Source organism: Mytilus edulis, chromosome 10, assembly GCF_963676685.1.
Source record: "Mytilus edulis chromosome 10, xbMytEdul2.2, whole genome shotgun sequence".
Taxonomy (NCBI): domain Eukaryota; kingdom Metazoa; phylum Mollusca; class Bivalvia; order Mytilida; family Mytilidae; genus Mytilus; species Mytilus edulis.
Genome location: NC_092353.1, coordinates 16,458,096 through 16,477,085, shown reverse-complemented (window position 1 = coordinate 16,477,085; position 18,990 = coordinate 16,458,096). Strand labels below are relative to the sequence as shown.

At 32.7% G+C, this 18,990-nt stretch overlaps 1 protein-coding gene across 1 annotated transcript in view; it reads right to left on the bottom strand.

The window, feature by feature from the left end:
* Positions 1–2,977: 2,977 nt before the first annotated feature.
* Positions 2,978–18,990, bottom strand: part of LOC139490493 (uncharacterized) — a 50,506-nt gene continuing 34,493 nt past the window's right edge. Inside the window, exons 8-12 of the mRNA XM_071277269.1 lie at positions 12,155–12,286; positions 10,883–11,157; positions 8,760–9,008; positions 6,573–6,655; positions 2,978–3,571 (exon numbers count right to left, since the gene is read on the bottom strand). Of these exons, the coding sequence (XP_071133370.1) occupies positions 6,605–6,655; positions 8,760–9,008; positions 10,883–11,157; positions 12,155–12,286 (707 nt within the window). The 3' untranslated portion in view covers positions 2,978–3,571; positions 6,573–6,604. The remainder of the gene's footprint in view (positions 3,572–6,572; positions 6,656–8,759; positions 9,009–10,882; positions 11,158–12,154; positions 12,287–18,990) is intronic.

Below are 18,990 nucleotides of genomic sequence, written 5' to 3'. Positions count from 1 at the left end.
ATACAAAACCATACATCCTCTTATTCATTACAACGCACATGTTATATGCGAGGTAACTTATATGTAAACCGCACTTTGCTATAATTTACCGCTATGTTATTGATGAATTGAATGCGTAATTAAAATCGATATGTCCGTTTTAACTTTTAAAGTGGATGATATCCAAATAAAACATGTTTTTCTCGCAAGTAATTATTTCTCAGCGCAAACTTGCATTAAAATATTTAAGGTTTATGTACCCTTCTGTAGCCATTTTTGTACGAATTTTTCAAACATCAATTGTATCAAAACTAAAGATATAATAAACAATAGAGATATGTCATTTAGTACATGTTCCAAGGGGAAATTTGATGCAAAGCATTAGTTTTTACTGTTTCATTGCATTTGATAGAAAAAGAGGACTTTGTGGCAAATAAATCAAGATTTTTATAGAAAATCCACAGCCTTTAATACAGAGATTTTTGTTATAAAATTTGAAACATAAATTACTCACTTGATTTTCTATGATGTGCTAGTGTTTATTTTTTACAAAAAGTTCTAAGTAACCTGTAAATTCCAAAACACCTCGTGCTGAGTCACTAAAGTCGAGCGCACCCTAAAAGGTGTACTTGATTTTGGCCATATTTATACTTGTCTTAACCAATAACTACATTTATAAACTTGTTTTAAGGAAATCAATGCTAGCACTGCATGCAATAATCCTATATCTATCAGTCATCAAATTGCCAAATATGAGAGTACAAGGATAAAGGCTGTGGATTTTCTATAAAAATCTTGATTTATTTGCCACAAAGTCCTATTTTCTATTAAATGCAATGGAACAGTAAAAAATATGCTTTGCATCAAGTTTCCCCTTGGAATATGTACAAAATGGCCTATCTCTTTTATTCATAATATCTGTAGTTTTGATACAATTGAAGTTTGAAAAGTTCGTACAAAAATGGCTAAAGAAGGGTACATAAACCTTAAACAATTTCAAATGTATCCTAGCACCCATAATCAAGCTTGCTTAAACAGGAATATCTAGTGCTGAATAAGTTTTAATGTTAAATTAAAATCGATACTTTTATTCAAAATTTCGTTAGTAAGTTAGTCTAGCCGCCATCTAATTATATATCGAGATGACCTTCGGAGAGAGCTGACGGTCACATTAACCCGATATAAACAAAACATAATTATATAATAAGACAGCGTCCTCGTGCATTTGGATTGTTTGAGTTCTGTTTGATTTCATATTATAGGTTAAAAGAAATAAGTTAATTATAGTTTAAAGATTTATTATTTGTGGAGCGAACCAATCAACGAAATGGTCAACCTTTGTATCACTTTCAATGTTCATATTTTTACCTAATAATGGCTGAACAAGACGAAAACAAGCGTCACCAATCTCTATTAAATTGGTTAAATTAATTGTCAGATGAATACGGATTTAACAAGGTCGAAACTTATTATGTACTTGCAAATGAATAATTCATACGTAATATATGCCTTTTGTGTTTCCTTGTGACATATTTGTTTATTTTAAAAGCGACTAAGATTATAACACAATGTTGACTGATGTACCCTTATTTTTGACATAACTTAAAGATGATCATGCTTTTGTTAAAATCTGTGATGTGAAAACAAGAATAGGAAAGATTAGTTCTTCCCTTTTTCCATATTTTGTATAATGAAATTAACTAACATACAATCAAAGCTTAAGAGGGATCGCGGGTCAATCATTTTTTTCTCTTAATATAGGAATCGCTGTATTTTTCTACAAATGAAATAAAATAAAAAGATAAGGTCACCGTTTATTTACGCTCGCAATCTGCCTTCAAAAAAAGCTAACATTTTGTAACGGTACTTTTTTTGTTGAACTAATAGGAGACATAGAGGTAATATAAAAAAAACATTTTTAAAAGTCATTTGGGGCCGAAACGAATTAATTTCTTAATGATTTTTGTACCATATGATTGTGAAGCAACTAATAAAGTTATAAATAAAATTTGTAATGAAAAAAAAAGGTTTATTTTTTTTTCTGCAATTTTTATACCCTCGAGCCTCCTTAACGGCTTCGTTATGGACATTTCTAGGAAAACCGGACAAGGATATAATATGCTAAATTCACTACCTCACTATAATATTTAAACTTAATGTCTGACCATTTAAATAAGAAGAAGAGATTAATAACAACGTTGATGTGGATTCATTTATTTTCGTGGATATAATTTTAGTGGATATTTGATTTAATGGTTTCTCTACATACAAGCCTATAGAAAATATGTTCTTCGTTGAACATTTGAATTCATTGTTCGCTTTTTTCCACGAAATCCACTAATATTGGTACCCCAAGAGTAATAATGAGTTCGTAGTATCGTGAGCGAGACTGCCATTCCAAATTCCATATGCAGTTGTGTCGTTTGAAAAATAGACTGCAAACCTATCATTGAACATACTTGCAAGTGTTTTCTAATTGCAATACGTTATACAAGTATTTTTTAAATTCAATATGGTCGTTTTTAGATTTAGGGAGAGGGATAATTAAGTAAACAAATGTCAATTCGAAAATTTTACGGACACCTTCTGGATTAGGTTGACCGTTATAGAACATCTGTTTCGCAGATGCTGACGGATATGCTCCAATCGTCGTAAACACAGTCCCGTCCTCCGTTTCCACTAATATGATCTACCGATTAAAGCTTATCATCGGGTTTGTACTTACATGAACAACATGACAAGTGGCAAATGTGGTATAGGATCTGTTTATCCTTCCAGAGCTCATGCGATCACCCCCAGTGTTTGATAGCGTTCGTGTTGCTCAGTCATTGTTTTTTTGTTGTTGTTACCTGTATAATAAACTGTGTGTTTATTTTCGGTCTTTTTGGTCTTTTTCTTTTTTTGTGTATGTCCCTTTGTTTAGCCTCTCTTTCGTATTAATAGTGGTGGAATTTATGCTACGTCAAATGACTTTCGAAAAAGAAACCGAATAACAAGATTTGGATTTCTTCTTTATTTAAGCTAATAGACAAGTATACACCAGAAGTAAATACCGAAAAGCTTAACTTACATAAAGTACAAAATGCTGTAAAAAATGCACACAATTAACAGTAAATGCTTAAATTTGTTACTTTCCTGATCTAATAAAAAATATATGTTAATGTTCTATGCATATTTATCTATACATTCCGAAAGGATTACTTGGTAGACACTAAGAACAAACTACATATCAAATTATAAAAAAAATCAGTGATTATATTAAATGAACACAAAATGTAACTAACAAAAGCTAAACATATGAAGCATTACAAAATAAAAAGATTTAAATATCTCAATGTGTAGAGAAGACACCCTTCCTGTGAATACTGATGCACACAATGCATTAAGACAATACACAATCTTCTAAGGTGTTTCATAGTTAACAATTAATTTTTGGGAAGAAAAGGTAATGTCAAAAAAACGCCTAATTTCTAATAGATATTTTGAAAATAAAATTATACAAAAGTACAAGAAAATGCAGATACATCGTATACTTCGCATACGTTTCTCCTCCATTGCAAGTAAACTAAAGGTGAACTGGATTCAATCGAACCTGGTAAATAAATAAAGAAATCGTTTTACGAGACTGATATTATACAGGGGGAAAAGTAAATTAACAAAAACATGAAAAATACCGAACTTCGAGGAAAATTCAAAACGGAAAGTCTGTAATCAAATGACAAAATCAAAAGTCCAAACACATCAAATGAACGGATTTCAACTGTCATTTCCGGACATCGTACAGGCATTTTCTTATGTCTAAAATGGTGAATTAACCCTGGTTTAATAGCTAGCTAAACCTCTCACTTGTATGACCGTCGCATAAATTTCCATTATATTGACAATGATATGTGAACAAAACAAACGGACATATTAGGTAAAAATGTCAAAAATACAGCAGTCAACATTGTGTTATAATCTTAATTATCATCATGGACAGTTTATTGGTAAAATAAGGTTAAAACATAATTGTTTGATTTTTTGAAATGATAATTATGATAGTTTCATAGTAGTAATTAAATTCAGTTCTTTGTCTTTGTAAAGAAATTTCGTGGACGAATCACAAAAAATATAACATTTAATCTTAGCATATAGTATAATGTAAAAGCTTTAATTTCAGGTAGATAATATAAGTGCAATCCTAATCAAAATTCCTGAAAGAAAATGCTTTTATGTAAAGAATTGACATGAAATATAATGTAAAGAAATATCTGTATTAAATAATTTTATAAACAAGTCTCCAAAGTAAAATGCATTCACCATTGAAGAGCGTGGTTATGCATGCAAGAAATATATTTGCTGCGGGAGAAAGAAAAGAGAAATGCTGTGCCGACAAGTGTTTGTAGAAAATACTGTAACTGAAAATCTCAAACCGTTAAAAGAAAACTATCGGAACTTTTGTTACTCAATACGTTTCAACTTCGTACTTTATTTGGTTTTTTTTCCTTCACTTTAATGATTCGAGCGGCACTGATGAGTCTCTGGGGAAGAAACAAGCGTCTGGCGTCAAATTTTAAGCTTGGTATGTATGATGTTTTTATTTGCAAAGACAGTTTATCTGTTTGGTTGACGCAGCCTTTCTTCAGAACTAAGATATTTTACACTTACAGTCTCCTAACTTGATTGGTATCACTTACCTATGAACATAATAGATTCTATATTCTGAATTATATCATATTAATGATATTGTAGGTTAAAACAACGTTGTTTTTTTTATTCTATCATTGGTGCTCAATACAAAATTACAGAATTTGACAGAAGTCATGATCGAACAATTACAATCTTTGAAATCTTTAAACCCCTTATTTGGCATTTGAGGACAAAAAAGGGGGGTCACTGTAACCCAGCTCTGTTGTTACCCTCAAATATTTTGCGGATTTTTATTTCATATTAAGAACTCTTAGACCCCCCTACTAACAATCCTTGATAAAAATGTAAATTATTTTGCTTGTTGTATATTGGCTAATTATGGGTTTGTTGGCATGATACGGGTTATGTTCGTCTCATTTAATTCATGAGAACATGATACTAAACCCATAATGGGGGATTGTTGTTGATTTTCATTGGATTCAATCAATTTATTTGAAGTCTAAAGCTAGCATGTTAGTAACTGCTAGTAGTCTTATGTTAATGTGTGTTTATCATTGTTATTTTGCTTACTAGTAGTGTCTTCTGTTACCAATTCTTATAACGAATTATTTTCTTTAAATTGATTTCAAATTCGGATAGAAAACATAAAAGTTCCTTGAAAGTTAGAATATTTAGAATGGCGTCTTTTCTGCTCTTTAGTCGGGTTGTTGTCACTGACACATTACCGTTTCCATTCTTTTTTCTAACAAATTATCTATTTATTTCTTTTGTTAATGAAAAATACACTGTCACAGTTAAATTTAAAATGTGAGTATAATTTAAATTTTGAGTAAATTGTTTGATATTAAACGAGAAGATGTGGCATGATTGCCATGACGTGTTGGTAAACAATTATAAGCCACCGTACGGCAGTCAGCATTGAAAAAAAAAAACAATCTGTAAAGTCGGGACAGACAATTAAAAAGAAGGGGGTTGGGTACACAAATAACATAAAATCTATATCACAGACACAGAGCACCGACACAAGAGTACTTGCATCTACTGAATGTAAAATCAAAGCCAATTACCACTTATAAATAAATCATGTTCTCCAAGACTTAATAATCAATTAGTACACATTCAACGGATTTAGTGTAAAGACGTCAAAGCATGACATTGTGAAAAGCCAAAGTATCAGTAAACAGTATCGACATTGTGTAGGACCACCAGTTAGCATAACTGTTTTTTTTTATAGTAGCAATATATATTTAATTATGTTTTAATTTTTCAAAAACACAATCAATATTATAACTGATTAAAACAATATTTAAAGATTTTAAAGCGTGATTTTGAAAAATTGATAACTTTTGACAATAAATTTATTCAATGGATCAATTAGTTTACATGCATCGTGTGTAAATATACGGACCGTATGAACAACATTATCGTCAAAACTAGGATGTGAGTTGATTTTGAAAATTAAGTCAAGTTATTTTTATTTTAGCTCAAGTAATTGTATGTCGAATTTAGCATAACTTTTCTGACATTTGTTTTGCATGCTTTAGAAACCGTACGTTGACCTATAGTTGTTAATGTCTGTGTCCTTTTGGTCTCTTGAGGACAGTTGTCTAATAGGCAATCATACCACATCTTCTTTTTTATATTTAATCTTCGAATTTGATTTGGCTTTCAAACTTTTGATACAGCACTACTGGTGAGTCTTATCTGTCATAGCAAATTATAAACCAGATTTCCCTAGTGTGTTTTGATATAAGGATTTAAAATATTGTTTCCGAAATCACGAAATTTACTTTTCTTATGACTAAAATACTATATTTAAGGCATTGCACATGCATCTCATCTAACGAAGCAACAATGATTGTTTGACTAATTAGGAGAGTAATAAGCTGTGGTGTATATAAGATGCAATAAACCAATTAATAACAAGGCAAAAAATAAAACGCTCTCTGGTAAGAAGATCTCACCTTGTAAATGGAGTTGTGATTGGTTACTAGGACTATGGTGGAGGTGGAGTTGGCGATTCGCAGCTAAGCTGTGACGCATCGTACTGTAATGAAGATAACAATTTTAAACACATATGTGCATGCAATGTTACTAGTTTATATTTTCCCACATCACTGTAATGAAAATAGTACTCTGATGTATATAGGTATCTCGAATGATAATAATAATTCTAAAATATATTTTAATTGGATTTAAGATGACCTTTACGATTACATTTATATATATATATATAATAGGTGTACCAAACAACTCCAATATGAAGAGGAAAAAAGAACAACAAATATTAGTGTCTATAAATATTTCGAATAAGAGATAAAATTCATCTGTATGATAATGACGATATTAAATGAATCATATTCTGATTCAACTTAAACAATCTTTAACGTTATACAAATCAAAAAACAAACCACGCTTGTTTGATTCTAAAATTTCCTGGTTGACGCAGGTAAGGAACAAAACAGTTGTTATCCATTCGTTTGATGTGTTTGAGGTTTTGATTTTGCCATTTGATTAATGGCTTTCCTTTTTGATTTTTCCTCGGAGTTCAGTATTTTTGTGATTTTTTTTTCAATTTAGTCCTTTTGGATAAGACAAAACATGAACTTCGAGAGTCAAGGAGCGGCGTCAATACTTTTGATTTAAAGTTATTTTATACAATTTATGTTTCTCTTTCAATAGAAAAATGCTTTAAATAAAGAAGCCACGAGAGCATCATAGGGCAGTTTTAATTCTGGGACACTACGAGTTAACTGTTCACAAATAACATTATGCTTACTGTATTGCGAGCATACACTCCCGTGTCAACACATGTATAATCTAGCCCATCTAAATATAATAATTAACTAACTTTTGCTTTAAAAAATATAAGGCCCATGACATTCTCATATTATTATAATGTAAGACTATAAACGTCTCACATAGACCATATAATGTTATTAGGCATCAGTACGCAATTGCTCGTCAAAAGTTTACACATCAATTTGCTGAACATCTTCAAACATTATTTATAATAAATAGTGGTATTTGTAATAAGTATATAGAAGCTAACTTAATCAAGAAAAAATATAGTTATTGTTGTTCATGAATCGAAATTACTTTAAGTTTTTACCCTGTTACAAATAATTTTTGTCAATAGCTATAGAGTAGAAGAAAGGAACGCGTTTAGACAGTTCAATTAATCTAAATATAATAACTTGTTATACAAACTAATATAAGTTCAATTTTTCAAATGTAGTAACAATTTTTTCTCAACAAATTGAGTATAAAGAAATATATATGCAGGACTCTGAACAGCGATGGTCACGCTGAGGTGCCATATTTTGACGATAAGGGCGTTTTTGATCACGCCGAAATGCGATGGTGACATGGTGATGCTACCTTGTTGATAGCTACGCCGAAGTGCGATGGTGTATACGCTGAATTTCTATGATGTATATGATGAAGTGCGATGAGTAACATAACTCATATTTTTTTCGTGTACTCTTATTGATATAGAAGTCAATTTGTTTATGAGAAGTAGCTTTTCGATTTTTTCAATTGTAAAATATCGAGAGTATAACCCATTAACTTCAAAACAATAATGCTAAAAAGTCGTTGCATTTTCAGTCCTTACTGTCACGATGTAGGGTACATCATTTGTTTGTAAATACTTGTAGCTTAAGAGAAGCAGTCATTCATACAGTCGTTCATACAGTCGTTCAGAAACTGATGCTACATACAAATTCTATGTTCCTTTAAAACCAGTACCAATGAAAATAACTAAAAAAATAAATATATGGTAGATATTTGAGTTGCTACCACTACTTCATTCAGACAAAATTAGCAAAAATCTAAAATACTGCTCTGAATCAGAACAAGGAATAAGATAGGTCACCGATGTTTTTTTTTTACTGAAACGAGACAATATTTAAAGTTTGGTATTTGCATACTAACTTATATAAGCTCTCGTAATAATTTGACATAAGTAAATTTTAAACTAGCCTTCACGCGTCTTATACACCATCCCACATCAGGAAAAGGACCATCGCACTTTGGGGGCAGACCATCGCACTTCAACGTCCCCGTCGCATCTCCAAGTCTTACATATATATTCCAATTTATTATCTGGTACTAGCACGTGTTTTCATTTCCTATTAGTTTGATCTTACCTTGTAATCTCTGGTTAAAACCTGAAGTGGGGATCCCCCAACACTAAGTGTAATCCATGGAGCGTCTGATTTTGCAAACATCCTAGTATATGATGTTATAGGACCAAACTCATACGATAATTTGGTCAATACCTTCACATCACTCCATATATTGTATGCTATATCGGATCGCTTTGTTGCTTCAAAACTACATTTTGATGATGAATTCTTTACAACCTTAACAACTGTTCGGTTGCTATGGTCTCTTCCCTATAAAATATTGTAGAAAAACAAGTAACTGTTACGTATATATGCATTGATATGTTGATTTTCTGTATATAAAATATAAAATTATTCCACACACTATTTTTGTTTTCATCATTCATAGCCGTAATTTACATAACTTTCCAGATTTTGTTTGGTTTCAAAGATATTGGTTGTTGAATTGGCCTCCTAATCGTTTTGTTTCGAGCGTCCAATGCTAGTGTAGACGAAACACGTGTTTTGCAAACTGAATTATTAGCAATATCTTATCTATTCATCACTGTATTTTACGTCATACTCGGCATGATTGGTAACCCTATTAATGAATGGCTATTATCTATTTTGAATTTATTGAACCATTTTATGGTTCAATAAAATCAAAATAAATTATTGCCATGCATTATAAATAAATTTCTATCAAAAATAAGGCTCAAAGAACGTTTTATATTATTTATATAAACAATAACAACGTACACACATGTTGGCGTATGAATACACAACGTCAGAGTGGGCGTGTCGCCATCAAAATTTACATCATTGAAAATAAAACTAATAATTTTAACCAATCAGAAGACAGTTAATACACCAAATTTATTTATTTAGCTATATACAAAACAAACACTGTATTGGCAATGTTTAAATTATCACATTAATTGTCTTTTCGTCTTTTCTAAATATCTTTTCGGGAAATCCAATATCATGGTATCCACAATCTAGCTTATGAAACAAAACAATGACAGATACTTTAAATGTGCATACGCTGATCGACGAGTACAATTACATTAGCAGGAACTAGTATATCGTTTGGTGCAATTGGAAATCTCTGCTTTACTTTTATTACATTGTGTGGTATTTTGTGATAATTTCAATTTCATTATTGATTCTATTTGTCTATTTTTTGTAATGTTAAACTGTGTTATCAGTCATATCTTATGATTGCAAATTGTTCGTGTACTGATGATTTGTATACAGTATGTTAAAGGGTCTTAATTAGTATAGATTTGGTGAAGTATGGCTAACGTTTAAGGCATCACAATGTACTCACTTACCATTTAAATTTTTCATTAGAGACTGCTGAGCATTAATGTTTTTGTTCACAAAGTGTTTAAATAATAACATCAATATACACTGGAAATTAGAAATAAATAATGAATTGTTACCGATTAAAAATACATGAACCGACCAGCGCAATGCACACATTATCTTTAATAAAAAAAGGCGTGACTATTGAAAGGAACATGTATACACATAACAATTAATCTTTAAGATAACACATATACAAAAGTACTGTGTACCTCTATCTGTCAATTCATTCCCCCCTTTAATCTACAGTCGTTAGACAAAAGTGTCCGAGTTCCCACTCCAAAAATGTCCTATCATTTCATCTAAAATCGATATTCAATTTTTTTTTATTACCAAGTAACTCTATGACTGATTTTTATAAATTAGATACCATTAGATGCCTAGATATCTGAAGTTTTATTGTTTATTTGGCCATGATATTATTCATTCTTATTTAAATATATAACGAGGTGAACACAAAACAAAATCGTAAAAATTTGCATTTGTGTTTAACCCATTAGATAATAAAACAGAACCTCAGCAAAATTATGGCCAAATAAACAATAAAACTTCAGACATTTCTGCACTTAAAGTATCAATTTTTATAAAAATCACTCATAGATTTACTTTGTAATAATGTTTTGCAAAATATTGATTTTTGTTGAAGTGATAGGACATTTTTAACTGGGAACTTACTTTTGTGCTATGACTGTATATTTTACTTTCCATTTATCTATAACATAATTCATCAATTAACCATGAGAACAGTCTTCCTTGTAAAACAGAACATAACTGACGTATAGTCTTCGTAAACTTACCTCGTAAAACACTTTGTACAATCCAACGGGTGTGTTTATTTTCCAAATAATTGATTCCGACATTAGAACAAGAACAATAGGTTTAATGACAGGACCACGTGGTCTAATTGTAATTTCAAAGACACGGGGGTCACCGCTATAAGTGCTGATTACATGTAATTCATATCTGGAGTTGTCGTTAGTTGTGCAGCTTTTAAAAAATAAATATGATTCTGAAGGAGCATATCCAAGTGCTATTTGAGATTTCTCGCGTATCACACAGTTTCCAACTTCACCTATTTGTTAGAAATTTATACTTATTAAGACTATTAAATATCAACACCACGGGTGTCACATGTGGAATAGTATCTGCTTACCCTTCCGGAGCACCTGAGATCGTCCAAGTTTTTGTGGTGGGGTTTGTGTTAGTTTTCTATGTTGTTTTTGTGTTCTATTGTTTAAAGTAATAATAACTACATAGTTGACAGTTTATAGTAATAATTATTTTTATAGTTGTCAGTTTATTTTCGACTTATGAGTTTGAAAGTACCTCCGGTATCTTGCGCCTCTCTTATACATCAGATTGTATTGATACAATGTTTCATTGTAAATGTAATTATAAGAATTCTTTATTAGGTATACATGTACATTTCTGTATAATTGGATTTAGAAGCTCATCAAACATTGTTAAACATATGAATATATTTCGAATTTTTGAAAGATTTTACATTGGTCATTATGGGGCCATTTATAGCTTACTATGTGGTATGGGATTTGCTCATTGTTGAAGGCCATGCATTAACCTATAGTTGTTAACTTTTATTTCATTTGAACATTTGTAGAGAATGTATTGGCAATCATACCGCATCTCCTTATTTTCATATACATGAAGCTTAATAATTGGCACTTTAGACGTGATCGTCGTCTCCATATTACCTATCATAATAAAAAGATGTGGTATTTGTGCCGATGAGACAACTCTCCATCAAAGTCTCAATGTGTAAAATGTAAACAAGCTTAGATCAAAGTACGGTTTGTTTATCATTTTTTAGACATGGCGTTGTCAGTTTTTTTCGACAAGTTTATGAATTTGAATGTCCCTCCGGTATCTTGCGCATCTCTTATACACTAGAGTGTATTAATTCAAAGACATTTTATAAACAATGACTTTGATATTTCATGTCAGCTCAAACGTGCTACTCGAGTACGAAACGAACTTTAATTACCAAAATTCAGAGCCCATAACACGTAGGATAGGAAAATCATATTGGAAATTTTCTTATTTGGACTAACCGAAACAGTTATACTTGTTATGTCCATCTCCAAGAGCACATCGGCAAACATTATTTTCGCATTCCATTTTACTAATCAATCTTAATAACCCGATGGGACAATCAGTTGTCGTATTGCAGCTCAGATCTTCACCTGTACAATTTAAAATTAATGAAACAGTTTGGCATCATGATAAAAAAAACAATTGTTTAGAGCTATATTCTTGTACTATTTGGGGTAAAATTCTGAACATTGAAGTCGGAACTTTTTGCATATAACGACAATCATTATCCTTCAGTGTCAAAGGTAATTTGTTGAACCTTTTTTTATTTTCAGATATTGCATTTACAACCAGGCATGGAGCGAGTTACCTGGCAATATAATGCATAACATTACAATTCATTGGACAAAACCAGCATTGTATTACAATAACAATTACATGTCTTTTTTTTTTTTAAAGTAATGCATTACATTACAATTACTGTACCAAATTAAAGTAATTCACTATTTTACACATTACATTTTATATGAATTTTATTATCAAAAGAAACATGTATACAACATGGTATACTGAAATCTGAGTAACTATTAAAGAGGTATTTAAAAAGTCCTTTCGTTACCCCATTATCCTGAAGGTTATCGTTCAATATTTGACGCACAGCCTTGGCCTTAGTCTGTGTCAATTCAGATGAGAAATGTTTCCGGCTTGAAATTTGAAATTTTGGTAAAGTTTTAACTTTCAACTGTTGAGAATGGGAATAAATCATTTCTAGCAATATACTCTAATGTGAATCAGTAACTGTGTTTTGCTTTGGGTCATTTAATTTTCTGAATACCAAATTGTTTTACATAATTTGCCAAGGTTGATTGTTCTTCTGAGTAAGGCGTTTTATTTTTTGAAGTAAGTCTGTGTTTTCTCAAAAAAGAAATAACAGAAATGTTGTCAGGAATTAATCTACCATTACGTTTCTTTATTATATTATTATCTTAATCTCAATGTTAATTAATTACTTTAACATCATAAATTCACTTGTCAAAAGATAGCAAATGATTGCTATATAAACTAATTAGGGGCTTTTGACAGGTGTCCATTATCAATCATTCAACTTGTTTCTTTCATCTTTAAATATCTATATATAGATTTTGCAATGATCATAATGGTATACGAAAATTACTGCAAATAAAATAACAATGATAATGTTTTAGTATAAAGGTTAGGCGATGAAAATTATTAGTTTTACAACAGTTCAAATCTACTTTTTTTGTTAGTCATTCAACTAGACATTAATTTGTTTTAAATTTTCCTATTTTCTTACAGGAAAGAATATTAGAGTAAGTACTTACTATCCCTGAAATTAGCAATAGATAGCACTATCAGACGAGAAGAAATGATAATTTACGCAATGTAATGTTAATGCATAACATTACAATAGGTTACTTGCCAATTCCCGCAATTGACCCTGTAATTAGAGATCCTTTTTTTAGTTGTCTCCCTTATGACGGACATTAATTTTTATTTACAATGGAGAGCCAACAGAAAGAGCAAATTTACCTGTGCACAATGTGAATAATCTTTAAGGTTTTTAAATCTTATAATTACATTAATTTGTTGTTCAGTTAAATACTTTTGACATTAGAAATTATTTTTAATGAAAAATTAGTTAAACCGACGATACTTCACTTTCAATTCATCATGCTTTTGCATAGGAAAATGCCAATTTTGTCCGGTATGGAACCAGTCGACGATTGACAAAGGGAAGTAATTTGCTTAAAAAGTGTGTTATAACAGAATCAAATCGGTAATTGGCAAATGGACTATTACAATGTCATGTAATGCAAAAAATTAAGCATCACACAATTACATGCATTAATGGGGGAAATTTTAATGCATTACAGGGCATTACAATTACAAATAATTATAAACCCATGCCTGTTTACAAATGGCTATTTTGAATTGTTTTAAAATCTTAACAATTCTTGTTCCTTCGATAGCTTTATTCTATGAATGCCTACAATATTCAATCCGCCTACAGAACACTGGTAAACCTTTTGTCATTCAACAATGTAAAGAAAGAATGCCTGATCAAAATTCAATTTCAAAGGTTAATATTTCTAGGAATTGTAATTTTAGAAATGTAAGTGATGTTTAAAACAGTTTGAAGATACATATTTTCAAAGATATAAATATAAAAAAGATTGAAAAGAAAAAAAATTCTATAACATTTGGAAAAGAAAAAAATCATTAAATGAGGCCAGTAGAAATTACTTTTTTTATAATAAGTTCAGAAGTACGCATGCTGACGGTATCAGCTGACATAAGACCAGCTCAAATTTCAAGTACAGACCACCAAGCTGTTTCTATAAAATTAGATATTTATTCAAGTAATCGTGGAAAGGGTTATTTAAAATGAATAATAGTATATTAACTGACTTTCAATATCAAGAAATAATAAATAAATTAATTGATATGGACGAGAATAAATTTAATAATGAAAATCTTCTTACTCAGTCGGACTTGTTCAAAATTGATACCAGAAACACTACAATTAAATACTGTAAATCTAAAGCCAAAGAAAGAAAAAATAAAAAATCTATATTTTGGAAAACAAAATTAAACTTTAAATGAAAGACTAGATACATTACCTACGGACACAAATAATAATCTTTCTAATGAAATAAAACATTTAGAAAAAGAACTTGATGATATATATTTGTTAAAGGCAAAAGGGGCCCAAATTAGGTCAAGAATAAAATGGGTTGAGGAAGGTGAAAAAAATACAAAATTATCTTTTTCTTTAGAAAAACAGGCAATCAAAAAAATCTATTAATTTTTGATAGTATATCAAAGCTCTTCTTTTGAGAGCCCAGGTGGTCGTGTGGTCTAGCGGGACGGCTGCAGTGCAGGCGATTTGGTGTCACGATATCACAGCAGCATGGGTTTGAATCCCGGCGAGGGAAGAACCAAAAATTTGCGAAAGCAAATTTACAGATCTAACATGGTTGGGTTGATGTTTAGACGAGTTGTATATACATTATGTACACAGCCATGTATCACCATCATTGATGGCGATCCGATGGATACATCTGTTGTAGAGTTGTCACTGACTCAGACGTACTTATAAATATAATTATTTTCTGTGACTGTATATTACATTAATTTGTAGGATCCTTTACTATAGATAATTTAGCTGATCTGTAACAATAACATCTTCATGCCTTATATATCATGTACTGTAGTACGCCGCTAGATTAAAACTGACGAAGAAAGGTAACACACGGCCAGCGAAAGCTCTTTTTTTGAGAGCCCAGGTGGTCGTGTGGTCTAGCGGGACGGCTGCAGTGCAGGCGATTTGGTGTCACGATATCACAGCAGCATGGGTTCGAATCCCGGCGAGGGAAGAACCAAAAATTTGCGAAAGCAAATTTACAGATCTAACATTGTTGGGTTGATGTTTAGACGAGTTGTATATACATTATGTACACAGCCATGTATCACCATCATTGATGGCGATCCGATGGATACATCTGTTGTAGAGTTGTCACTGACTCAGACGTACTTATAAATATAATTATTTTCTGTGACTGTATATTACATTAATTTGTAGGATCCTTTACTATAGATAATTTAGCTGATCTGTAACAATAACATCTTCATGCCTTATATATCATGTACTGTAGTACGCCGCTAGATTAAAACTGACGAAGAAAGGTAACACACGGCCAGCGAAAGCTCTTTTTTTGAGAGCCCAGGTGGTCGTGTGGTCTAGCGGGACGGCTGCAGTGCAGGCGATTTGGTGTCACGATATCACAGCAGCATGGGTTCGAATCCCGGTGAGGGAAGAACCAAAAATTTGCGAAAGCAAATTTACAGATCTAACATTGTTGGGTTGATGTTTAGACGAGTTATATATATATATATATATATATATATATATATATATAAGAAAAATACAAATTCAACTTATTTGTTTAAAAGCATAAAAGAAATGCAAAGTAGAACAAATCTTTGAAATGAATATGTACTTATATCATATTAAAAGTGTTAAAAATGAAAATACTTAATGTATTCGGTATGTGTAATTTCTCATCCTTTTAATACCACCAACAAAATACCCCCTAACTGGAAGCGACTACGAGACCACCTAGGCGGTTTTACTTATGCAGATAAGTTTGCAGATATTTTGTCATATGTTTTCTCTTCTTGTTTCTCTTCTTGTCATGCTCATTTTGTTTAACATTGAACATGCACTGACTACATGTTCTGTATAGTATCCATTTAAGACAATTTATGATGCTGTAACTTGTTTTAGGTCTGAATTTGATTTTAATACTTGCAACTGGACAGCTATTAAGAATCAATAATATAGTAGTGATATAAACAGGATAAAAATTCAGGTCATATAAAACAATCGTGGGGCCCGAGAAGTCACGGCAGAAATCCCTACTTGACAATGTTTTATGCTATCTAATGCTGGGTTCACACATTGCCGATTATTGCTATCGTTTGAGATCAGATAGCGATACGACATAAAAAGTGAAAAAGTCGGATTACTATCCTCAATTATCTGGAATGTCCTATCATTGTCTGAACGCAGTCGTGTAAGATTCTTACGGGTCGGGAAGGATCCGAATAGTTCGGCGAAGCACCCCGACAGTTAGGTGCGTCCCGTAACATTCGGGGAAACTCAGCCGATTTTGTCTAGTCGGATTACAATCGTGCCTATGTCGTGACAGATTCTGATGTATCGGGTCAAAATCCTTACAATGTTCTGTGTATTCTAGACGGGGTCCTGTGGAACGGAAATGATCTGGAGAAATTTTCCATCCAGATCTTGTCGTTTGCGAACCGTTTTTGCCGAAACCGTTCCGGAACAATCTTGTTATTAATACGAAATTTGTCAATGATACCCGCGTCTGAGTTCCGACAATTACAGAATACAATACGACTGAGACCAGACAAAGCCGTTTGCAATGCTATAGAGCGGATCGTGATAGGATTACTTTCCGACAGTACCTGATCATACCGAGTATGCCGAACGGATAACTTCCGTCAGCGTCGGTTCACTGTCTGATCTCTGTCGGATTACATTCGGTAGAATCGCAGTCGTGACAGACTCGGTCGAATTTTACCAGACGAAAGGTACTAATTGGATAAGAAGCGCATTGAGAACGGGATTTACGGGATAAATTCGCTTGGAAACGGTTGAATATCGACGCTTCCTGACCAATATCTGATTGTTGTCGTGATTAAATTATTTGTTTTACAATTTTTAATTAAAGTTTGAATTTCCATCCATGATTCACAGGATCTTGATCAGACTTTTGACAAATTTTTAATCGGGAATGGTCCTGTCAAGGACGGCAGTCAAAATCGTGAATGTGCGACCCAAGCTTAACCTCAGTCCCACTAGTCCACGATCGCAATACGATCTGTGAGAAAAATGCAAATTTTGATGATCGTAGTACAATCTTGTAGATCGCAGTAAGGTCGTATCACTGTAGTGGTGAGGTCTTCAAGATCGTGATGAGCGTGGACAACTTTGAACATGTTCAAAACAAACGTAGTGCGGTCGTGGCGAAATCAGGTCGTAGTAAAAGCGTAGTGAGAGCGCACACAGGTCGTAGTAAGATCGCAAAGGTCACTGTACATTCGTAGCGAGAGCGTAGCGAAAGCGTGATTCTATTCAGAGAGACTGCGCTACGATCATACAGCGACGTTATTACGACCTCACTACGACCATCACGTTCTCACCGCGACCCGTCTACGCTTCCACTACGACTATACCACGCTGTTCCACGACCATTGTACTATTCTAGCACGCCTTTTCCGTCGTCATCACGCTCTTCTGACGACATGACTACGTTCATACTACGGCCATCATACTTATTGTCATTTTCACATACAATATATTAAATATCTCCAGGTTTTGTTTGTCTGTATTTTATAAGAACATCTTATCCATTTTCTCTAATACCGCAGTCCCACTAGGCCACGATCGCACTACGACCTGTGAAAAAAATTCAAATTTTGATGATCGTAGTACGATCGTTTAGATCGTAGTAAGGTCGTATCACGGTCGTCGTAAGGTCTTCAAGATCGTGATGTTCAAAATAATCGTGGTGCGGTCTTGGCGAAATTAGGTCGTAGTAGAAGCGTAGTGAAAGCGCACTAAGATCGTAGTAAGATTGCGAAGGTCGCTGCGAGAGCGAGAGCGAGAGCGTAGCGAAAGCGTGATTCTATCCGGAGAGACTGCGCTACGATCTCGCAGCGACGTTGTTACGACCTCACTACGACCCCATTCTCACCTCGACCCAACTACGCTTCCACTACGACTATACCACGCTGTTCAAGACCATAGTACGATTCTATCACGCCCTTGCCGTCCTCATCACGCTCTTCTTACGACCTGACTACGTTTATACTACGACCTTCATTCACATTGTCATTTTCATATAAAATATATAAAAAGCTCCCTAGATTTTGTTTGTCTGTATGTAATTATCCATTTGCTTTAACGGCTCGACCGTGCTTCTCGTTTTTATATAGATTAGACCATTGGTTTTCCCGTTTAAATGGTTTTACACTAGCTGGCTGTTCGGTGTGAGCCAAGGCTCCGTGTTGAAGGCCGTACCTTGGGCTATAATGGTTTACTTTTATAAATTGTTACTTGGATAAGGAGTTGTTTTATTGGCACTCATACCACATGTTCCTATATCTATTGATAAATCTGTGTCATCTCTGCTATCGTTCACTAAAATATTGTCATTTGAGCTTTATGGACCAGCAATGATAGGTTGTAATTTAGGTTGGATTGGTCAGTCCGACATCTCTGCTTGATCAGGATTCGCTAATTTGC